Consider the following 10,584-nt stretch of genomic DNA (forward strand, 5'->3'; position numbering starts at 1 on the left):
GGGACATGATTCACACTCACAGTCCAGATGAATAAGCCGTTTTTCTTTATACTTTTAGAGTTAGGTTTTTGTTCCTGCCAGATAAAACATACAGGGCCTACAATAAATAGAAGCTGCAGCCTATTTTTAAATTCCCAGCCTTTGTGCATGGCAAAAGGCTTAAATAAGTTTCCTCTCCCCTTCTTTCAGGAGAGAGGAGTTGGCAATTGACACGATGCAGAGGCACAGAATGAAACCTATTTAGAACAGATGTTAGTATTTTTATAAAAACGTCACGTGAAACGAGCAGATGTTCAGACTGTGCAGAGACTCGCTGTGCAGCGCATTACTGCAGAGAGAGAGACAGCGAGCTCGGAGGAGCTTTGCTTCCACAAAGACTGTAAGTCTGCAGTCCTACATTAAAATCATCCAGCAGGTTTTTTATTAAAATGGATTAATAAAAAGGGCCACCTGCAGGGAGTAACATGACCTGGAGCTGACTGAACGCGCTGAGACGAAGGTAGGCTGCAAGAAAACCAGGCCAGTCTGTATTAATGATCGTGTGAGAGGTTGACTTGCTGATTATTTGGCTTTAAGATGTATAAAGATCAGGACATTTCTTTATAAAGCTTCCACACCATCAGGCCTTCTGCCGTCGAAGATTTAGACTGAAGAGCGCGCGCGTGTGTGTGTGTGTGTGTGTGTGTGTGTGTGTGTGTGTGTGTGTGTGTGTGTGTGTGTGTGTGGTGTGTGTGTGTGTGTGTGTGTGTGTGTGTGGTGTGTGTGTGTTTGGTGGGGGGGAGGGAAGGGGCTTAAACGGGGGAGTAACTAACGGACGTGAACTATCATCCAGCTATTGGGGAAAAAAGAAATGCATGACACATATTTAACCCCTGACTAAGCCTACACGAAAACTGTTGTGTCAGACAAGGTCGATAAGCTGAGTAATAATAAATAGACTAAATTGAGTGCACTTTCAAATTACATTTGACTTTTTTCTCTGGTTCTATATTATCTGAGTAACATGTTTCCATTTATCCAAATGATTCGTTTGCAATGGCTGTTTTTGTGCGGTTACAGTAACGTTGATATTACATCAGTGATATTAATAACTTACTACAAGTTATCATACAACCTCTATTAATATAAATAATAATAATAATAATAATAATAATAATAATAATAAAACTTCAAATAATAATAAACTTAACCTGACTGGCTGTAGTCATGGGGCCTGGCGCAAAAACTACAATTTATAATAATAATAATAAAAGCTCCCGGTTTTGTAACTAGATATCGCAGTTCCTTCACGTGCATCAAGCAGCTGACAGGGGATATAGCAAGTATTTATTATTTATTATTTTGGGCGACATGTTTAGCTTCTTTTAAAAGTGTTTTAATTTTTTTTTGTACTGAAAAAAACAACAACCGTTATTTGATTATACTTGAGTCAATTGCAGCTTACTTGAAAACAGACGGTGTACAATTACTGTAAGAGATTGTTAGAATAACTTTAACAATATGTGCTCTCAAGACAGCTTAAGTTTGTTGTTTGTTTTATGTTGTTGCATTAAACAGTTTATTTCTGAGCTCAACAGGAAAGAGCAGGTGCAGACTTTACGGCCAGTTCGGCCCCAATTTTAAGTGAAATTCCAGATTTTCCATTTTGAGCCTCAGTGAGAAAGGTCCTCTGGTTGGTAATCAAAATTTTTCAGGCCCACACACAGTTTCATCCACACCTTTAACAATGCCTCAGAAAGTGCATATGAAAGCCAGGGGTAGTTCAACTGTGTGGAGATAAGATCAGAGTACAGAAATGCACTTGAGGCAAGGAAACAGAGTAGAGGCTAAACAGAAACAGACAGCTACAGTGCATTCCTCCTGCATATGGAGTCTGCTGATTACTGAATACATCTAGAATGCAGCTCTTCATTGAGAGGGCATTTCATTTGATACACATATCAGAAAAGTACCATGGTAATAAAAGCTGTCTTAAAGATGGGAAATCAGATTTTTCTTTTTGTGAAAGTAATTTGAAGAAAACGTGGTACATAATTCATAATTTTCTGCATCTCTGAGCGGATAGCAGCAATGAAAGTTAAAGTTCTTCTGACCTAATGAGCAGCTACCTGCAGATGTGAATAATCTTTCACATGACACCATCAAATAATAAAAGAATGGATTTTCATATTTCTGCCCCTTTTCTCATCTGCTCAATGCAGGAAAAAATGATAATGATCCATTTCTTTTTGAATCAGAAAAACACCCAGTTCTACTTAGTTAAAATCTAGGAGCACTGTCAGATTATTGAGTGTATTAGTCACCAGATTTGTGCAACAAGATGAATTTGTTTTACCGGGAATTAAAGATTGAATCTCAAACTAAATAGCTGTCAATGTAAAAGCAAATTACAAACTTTAGATGAGAATCTTTTCCTGAATCAAACCTTTTTTATTTCCTTTAATGCACAAGCACAGGTGTGTTTCTAAAAATGTAATCTTAGTTGGAGACCCATTAAACTCAAATTTCTGCAATCAGATAAAGCTCATTCGACAATAAAAAGTTTGAACAATTTTCCAAAGTTCAGAAGGTTTCACAGTTTTTATCATCATGTTAAAACGTATCTCCTGAAATCACACATTACAATCTTGGTTTTAAAGGACTGACAACAAACTGTAAATATGTGGGAATCTAAAAAGAAAAAATGTCCATGAATACAAAACATTGTCTTTTTACAAATCAGTTAAGACACGGTCTAAAATTATTTCTCTAACCTGGCATCGAGAAGTGAGGATGCTTCATGCTGAAAAACATTTAAATAGACACCTGTGCAGCAATTCCTTGATTTGTGGAAACATATGAGAACAAAACAACACGAGAGGCAACAAGGTATTTGGCTTCAAAAGTATTTGGCAAAATTATTGACTGAAATTTGCAAAATGTTGACGATTTACTGATTTCTGCTCATGCTTTCAGACAACTGCAAACTGAATTTTTGATCCTCATCTTAAAAAAAAAGAACAAAGAAAACTTATTTTGATCATTTATTTTGCATTTAAGAATTAACATGAACTTGCAGAAAGAAGACCAAAAACTTTGATACTGAATGAAATGTCTCCTTTTTTATTTAAATACGTATACATTCCAAAATTCTAAGATTTTTATCCTGAAATCATAAACAACAGGATGCTTTATGTCTAAAGAGTTGTATGGCCCTTGAGGAAAATGATCTGCAGTCTGTAAAAGTTACATTGAGGAAACAATATTTCTTGAAATGTTAGGATAAAAGTGGACTCAACAGGATGAATTGGATGCCATTCACTGAGAAAATGTTAAATAGATTCTTGTGTAAATCTGGTTGAGGGCTTGTGGACACACACTATATGTTGGCAAATTAAAGATTTCAACTGAAAATCTGAAGGCATAACAGTACAGCGTTTCCTCACAGTAAAAGGCCCGTTGGTCTTGAAGAAGGACGACATGATTTAGACATTCCATGGGATTGTATCCAGGACCAAAGATGTCCTTTGATACACGTCCAAAGGGCACAGTCAAAACATGTGCACCTTGTGTTCAACCTTTGTTGCACGTGATTTGTGCCACCCAGGCTGCGGACAAGACACGGATCAGTGTGAACGCACTATGATGTCACAGACAGGAAAAGGCTGAAAAAGGCTTGGCACCTTTAAGAATTGGCCGGATCCCCATTGGCTCTGCAGAAACGTTGGAACAATAAACAGACAATCAGAAGGCAGCGTGAGCGTACACAAAGGCATTGCAAAACGTTGCAGATAATAAAAGCAGATTTTTTTTTACTCGAGGGGCATGATTATTTGTGTTCTTCGGTTGTCCATAAATAGAGGGCCTCTTACAGGAAGTGTAAACATACAGATGGAGTGGAGGGCAGTCATAGTCCAACGCAGTGATTTCAAACATTCCTGTTTATGTTCAATCAAGATGGAGTATATAAATGTAGCCCCAGTTTGAGCATGAAACACAAAAGATTATTTTCTGAGGGAAGAGGGAAAAAGAATACCTCACTATAGAATGTAAACTGTTTGATGAGTGCTTCACTCATTGTGGAAACTGAACCTCACGTATAGTGGAGCTTATAAAGCACATGCATCACTTCCCTGAGTAAATGTCTCAACTCACTGTAAAAAAGTTAAATCTATTGAAACAAGTATACATTCAATATTATCAGCTTATAATAAACGTGTGTGTGTGTGTGTATGTGTGTGTGTGTGTGTGTGTGTGTGTGTGTATGTGTGTGTATGTGTGTGTGTGTGTGTGTGTGTGTGTGTGTGTGTGTGTGTGTGTAAAAGTTATTTGAAATCTCAATTAATTTAAAGTACCTTCTTCCTGGATGTGACTAAAGGCAGAGCACAATTTGTCCATTATTATGTCACTGAGTGAAACATTCAGCAGTCCTTGTCTTGCCCTGGGGTTAACGGGGCTCTAATGATGCAGCGTCCCAGCTCCTGTCCCTGAGGGCTCTCCACCACTCCCCAGGTATTAATCCCATTGCCTTCCTTAACCTGCTGGCCCAAAAGTCCCACCAACACTGAATAACGGGACTCTAATGTCACACTGATAATTGATGTGTTGTTACCTAGGGTTACAATGATCTCCTTATTCCCTCTGAACCATTGTAGACACTTTATTTTTATCCAATTTAGTGAATTCTTAGCAGGCATTACGAAGATGCAGGGAGAATCTAATTACCAATCACACTGTCTTGTCCTAATAACAGACTATTAGTCTTTAAAAAAAGGGACATGCCCAACAAACCAACTCTTTATCATTTGTATTGGATGCCATATTTAGTAATGCATAGAATCACAAAATGCACAAAACATTACCATTAAAAACTAAATAAAAACCTTATTGAAGGTCATCAAGGAAGATGATGCCAAGCCAAAACTTTAACTCAACTAATTAACTTTTGCTGACGCGAATCCATTCACATGCCTCTGGACAACCATCTATGACGTACAGTATATAAAGAAAATGCAAAAACTTGAATCATCTTTTTAACTTTTGCCATAGCATATGTCACTGATTAATAAACAGGATACATTTTTATACGTGTTGCTTTAGGCAAGTTTTCACCTGGCTTTAATGTTCTGTATAAGTTATGACTCATGACGTATTTCCTCACATCCCAGCAGGAGCGTCGGTGCAGGACGCTGCCCTATCACACGTGGCGTCAGGATCCTCCAGTCCACCGGCAGAGGAGCCCCCTGGTCAGCTGACCACAACGATGACATCAACAACAACAACAGTAACAATATAAAAAAACAAGTTGGTTTGTTTGATTTATACATAAGCAATTATTTTTTAAATGTTTTTTTAGTTAACAAAAACATTTTTTAATGCTAATTATTAAAAGTATTTTGTCTGTTTTTTGGTAGTTCGCTGATAGCTTGAACTGTAATTGTTGATAATTGATAACATGCTGATTGCCCAGGCATAATTTAAGAACAACCGTGTTCTTCTAAACTACACAATTGTGTAAACATGTAAATCTAAAACATTCAAAAATGCTCATATTTACATGTGAAAAACACTTCCCTATTCATGGAAGTGAAAAACAGCAAGTTTAATAGCCTGTGCTTTTATAGTTATAATTCACAATAACAACAGTGAAGTCTGTGTGAGAAACCAGTAGAGAACCCAGTGATAATCTCAGTGTAAGACAACATAAATACATACATGGCCTCTATCTCCATGTCATCAGGGTGCTGGCTTCATCCTCCACAACAGAGGAGCAGCTGTTTGTGACCTTAGTGCTAAATCAAGTTCAAAGAGGACCACTTGTGTTTGGCAGATTGTTTTACACAAGGGCAGTGGGAGAACAGTGTGTTTGGTCAACCTCTGGCTCCCCCTTTGATACGCAGCTCTCTGTGACCCCTGGCAGAGCAACATCACTTAAGGCCCCTTCATTCAGCTACTCTGGTCAGTCTGATAAGATCTGGGTGATAACTGACTTGACTTTCAATCTCTTTGAATTTTTAGTACTTGAAATTTTTACACAATATCTCATCCTTTGTATATGCACAATTGCACATCAAGAAAATCCTACAGAAGTCCCACTCTTGTAAAAGACAGAAATCTGATTAGAGAATGTTTTAACATTACATGTTAGTGGTTGGATTCCTGAGTAGTAGCTCACATTTCACCCAGGCCTTCATTCATTTTAACACTCCCTGCTTAGATTTAGAGTATATAAATGATAACATATTGGCAGACAGACTAACTGAATAGATTCATTTTATTTCACTCCAAACGTTGAGCCTGTTTGAGAATTTTCATCCATTTATACCTGCAACATCAATGACTGCATGACTGTATTTGCAAGACTTCAGTGGTTTCCATTTGCATTCATCCAAAGTATATAAAACAGGAAATAAAGCCTAAATCACTCGTGCAATGAATTAAATCCTTGTTAACCTTCTTTGATGCAGGTGATTGGCAGCCATTGACTTTCCCTTTTTAAAATACAAGAACAAAATGTCAGAGCTGTAATATCCACTGTGTGAAAAGCAGCAGTTTAGTCTGGGCCATGTTCTGCTGTTTTTGAACCAAATAGTCTGGTACCAGCATACATTATCCAAGAGCAAAGAAGTAAATGTGGCACATTAACTTTCCACACACAACGTCTGAACACAACTGGAAACCCATCAGGAAAAACAGTGCTGTGTTTATTTTGTATTAAAAGTGTATTATCACATTATGCGAATGAATAACGTATTGTGATTGGACAGCAGTTTTTTTATGAGCAAGATCAAAGTAGCCTATTAAAGCCTTATAAAATAAATCTCTTGACCAGTGGAGAACGGCTCATTATTTCAGAACGCATGCAGTTTCCTGTGCTTTTTATTGAAGAAAGAATATGTAGATTTTAGTTGTAATGGTGCATAGAACAAAAATGTCCAGTGAGTTAGCAAGACAATCGAAAAAAGAAACAGGTAGTAATATGTAGAGGCTCTTCACTGAAACCTTGACAAAACAATGCAGAAAGTTGGAGTTTCAACTGTCCTTGGTAACACGTGTTCAAGTTAATAATTCAAGAAATATTTCACAAAAGAAATGCCTGCCAAAGTATTGGCTGTGTTGCAGTGAGTCACCTTTTCTCACACACACATGCGCTTGCTCTGCTCATGTTATGTGTTATTTTGGTTCATTTCCATGACCTTTAACACTTGCCCCAGAGAGATGCAAATGCCTAAAGAACATAATGGTCCCCTTCCTGTGTAAAAACTAGGCCGTAAAGGAAGATAATTAGGGTTGTCAGGACAACTGGGTCCAGCAGGCTGATGGTGCCGTGTTCGCTTGCAGAATTTCAAAGCATCAAAGCTCCATCAGTGCTGGTACTGGAGCTCTGGTTTGAATTATGGAGCGACTTCCACAGTCGCTCTTCAAATTCAAGATCAATATGGAACACCCCCTTCAACAAAAAAAAAAGAAAAGGAAAAAAATGGAGTAGGGGCCCAACTAGTCCTCGTCCAGACAGACCTAAAGATCTGGATTTCATTAGAAACAATCATCTTATCTGTTTCATCTCAATGCTGCCCCAAGGGTTGGCAGGCAGACCAGTGGGCTCTTTCTTTGCAGTTTGAGAAAGCCTGCAGCCAGCCAGAAGCCTGTGGATCAGGTCATTAAAACACTCCTGCCCCTGCTGCTAGTGATAAAATATTTTCATGCTTTTGTAAATAGATTTTCTTCTTTCAACCCCACAGGACACAAAAAGCACAACTTTTGTTCTCTGGGTCTCCCAGGATATAGTAGGACGTCCTAAAGTTTGAGAAGAGTCAGCCAAAACATTGTTAGTTTTGCTCTCAGGTGAAGCTGCATGAGCAATTCTGCTCTTTCCAATCGGTGACTGTACTCCATCACCAAAGTGGAGCCCAGTCGCTCCAATGCTCCAGGCTTGTTAAGGCCGGTGTCACGGCATATGGCACGGACACCTGTCAAAGCAGCATGAACAGTACAATTATAGCCTTAACAGCATAAGTCTTCGCTGAAAGATGGGAAAACTCTACTTAAAAAATAATGGCAGGCAGTCATGCTGTCTAGTAGGCCCTGTTCAATTAATAATTCAACATTTTGGGAAAATATGCTTATGGGCTTTCTTGCCGAGAATTAGATAAGAAAATTGATCCCACTCTCACTTCCCCCATTCAATATATAGCTGCAGCCAGGAGACGGTTAGCTTAGCTTAGCACAAACACTGGAAAAAAGGCTCCTCTAAGGCCAACTGGTTCTCCTACAAATCACATTTGTATGATTAATTTGCAACATGGAACCTCATGCTGAACTATTAATTTGCCAATTTTTTCATCAACTTTTTATATTACCTAACGCTGTTAATTAATGTATCTTGCAGCTCACAAATTGTTGATGCCAAATGTATCTGCTAATCGTTCAAGCTATATCACGTGTTGAGTACTGAGCTTTGGAGCTGCTGGTAGGCAGATGTTTTTTGCACAGCCCCTTGTTACCGGTTTTTGTTCTGAGATAAGCTTACTGGCTGGTGGTAGTGTGATATGTGTAAATTTTTTCATCTAACTGGCTAATATGTATACATTTTTCTTTAATCAAAATGTCAACCGCATTCAGGCTCTCACAACCAGCAATTGTTCTCTTTGATTGGCCAGTTTGGGTAATCTAGTACAGTTTGGCTCAGAAAATAACTGCTTATTGAAGGAAGGGATGCCTATTGTGGTTGAATGAGGGGGTCGGGGTCCCTCTCTGCTTTTGGTGGCAAAGAGCAGAGAGGGATGTGAGGCCCATGCAGGACCTGGAGCTGAAATTGAGAACCCTCCTCATCAGGGGTTGGGGATCATGGGCAGAGACTTCCCTTCATCACAGCCAAGCTGGGAAATGCAGAGGACAGCATGGGTCAGCCCAGAGAGCCCGCTGTGTGCTGTTACCATGGCAAACATCCCAAGGGGCAAAGAAAAATAGATGACAAGTACAATAATATGAGGTGTAATCACGAAGGTCAGTTGCCTGCAATGTGCTGCCTCCACTCTCAAAGCCTCGTGTTCTCCAAAAGTGAAAAAAGTCAGTTTACTTTAAGGGAAAATTACTCAGTAATGTAAGCATTTTTCCTCCATGCCTCTAGAAATCAAGAAACCTTGAGGAAAATGCTCAAGAGACTCTCCATGAGCAGCCATCGAGAGATTCCAGTCTACTTCCATTGCGAGATATTTACTTTCAGTCTCTTTGTACTGGGTGCCCTGCAGATGGAATCTAGCATCCTCTTTAAGGGGGAATTTTATGACTTATTAACTGTCAACAGTTCATAACCTCCAAGGAGCTATTAAACTTCTCCCTGTGGTCACACTAGAAATGGCAGTGTTTGATTTGGACCGGGAAGATATTTGAATGTTTTTGCTCTTGTCCACCCTGTGTGCAAGTGCAACAAAATACTGGAATCAGCTTCGACATCGGAACATTGTGTCAAGATAAGGATAATAATGTGTTTTCTTTATTTTGAAATTACAGAAGGCACAGTGTGGATTGTCTAAGAACACAGTTAATCACAAAAGTGATAACACAGTGAGAAGACAAATCAAACAACAAAGAAGGCATAGGGATGATTCAACCCTACAAATATTTAATCACCATTGAGCCATAATTACATTTTTTTAAATATAATTAAATTGTTCTTCTTACAGCTGCAGGTGAATAACTGCAACATTCTCTCGCTATATCATAGTTGAATTTGTTCTTGAGAAATGGTGTCAGCGGTGCGACTAAATCATTTATCACCAGCCAAAAACAACCAGGATGAATAATTCAGTCCAGATGTAGCTGATTCAAGCTTGATACCAGGGTTCATTTCCTGTCTGTGCTTTGTAAGACAACCTATTACACCTCCCAGGCAGCTGCCGGGTATACTGGCCCAGTCTGAATATCAACACTCCTCAGGTGTCACACAACACACACCAACACTACAGCCTCCTATTTTTATCATATACTGACAAATTCAGAGGAATTTATTTGCTTTTGTGTGTAACTGTACAACCTATTTAATTCATTTTGTATTTCATATTGACCCTGATTAACCAGGGGTGTAAACAAGTATGTTGTCAAGTACTTAAGCATCATTTTGAGGTACTTTGTACTTTACTTGAGTAATTCTATTTTATGTGGCTAGATACTTCTACTTCACTACATATTAAATAGGCTATCATTGCACAGTTTTCCACTAAATGTATTTGATAGATACAGTCACTTGTTACATGCAAAACATGTGATAAGCTGATATATATAAGATATGACGCATTTGTACAAATGAAACTATCCAATAGTTTATAAAGCAGTTCAAATTTGCCACTCACATCTTAATGCATAAGTAATAACAAGTCAGTAATATTACCCTAATGACGGCCGTCCTAAAGAGTACTTTTACTTTTGACACTAAAGTACATTTTGTAATACTTTTGTACATCCTCTTTTTATTATAAATGCAGGACTTGAAATGGTGTAGTATTTGTTCTTTTTGCACCACTGTAACTAACTTTTTGTATCAGCAAACAAGACAGGTGGGGTTAGGTATTCTACAGCGATCATGAAATGAAAAAAAACTAAATG

At 38.4% G+C, this 10,584-nt stretch overlaps 1 protein-coding gene across 1 annotated transcript in view; it reads left to right on the forward strand.

The window, feature by feature from the left end:
• twist1b (twist family bHLH transcription factor 1b) overlaps positions 1-494 on the forward strand; it is a 3,039-nt gene extending 2,545 nt beyond the window's left edge. The window contains exon 2 of the mRNA XM_032519572.1: positions 445-494. Coding sequence (XP_032375463.1) covers positions 445-463 — 19 coding nt within the window. The 3' untranslated portion in view covers positions 464-494. The remainder of the gene's footprint in view (positions 1-444) is intronic.
• Positions 495-10,584: the final 10,090 nt, after the last annotated feature.

The sequence above is a fragment of the Etheostoma spectabile genome, chromosome 6 (genome assembly GCF_008692095.1).
Source record: "Etheostoma spectabile isolate EspeVRDwgs_2016 chromosome 6, UIUC_Espe_1.0, whole genome shotgun sequence".
In the NCBI taxonomy this organism is placed as follows: Eukaryota; Metazoa; Chordata; class Actinopteri; order Perciformes; family Percidae; genus Etheostoma; species Etheostoma spectabile.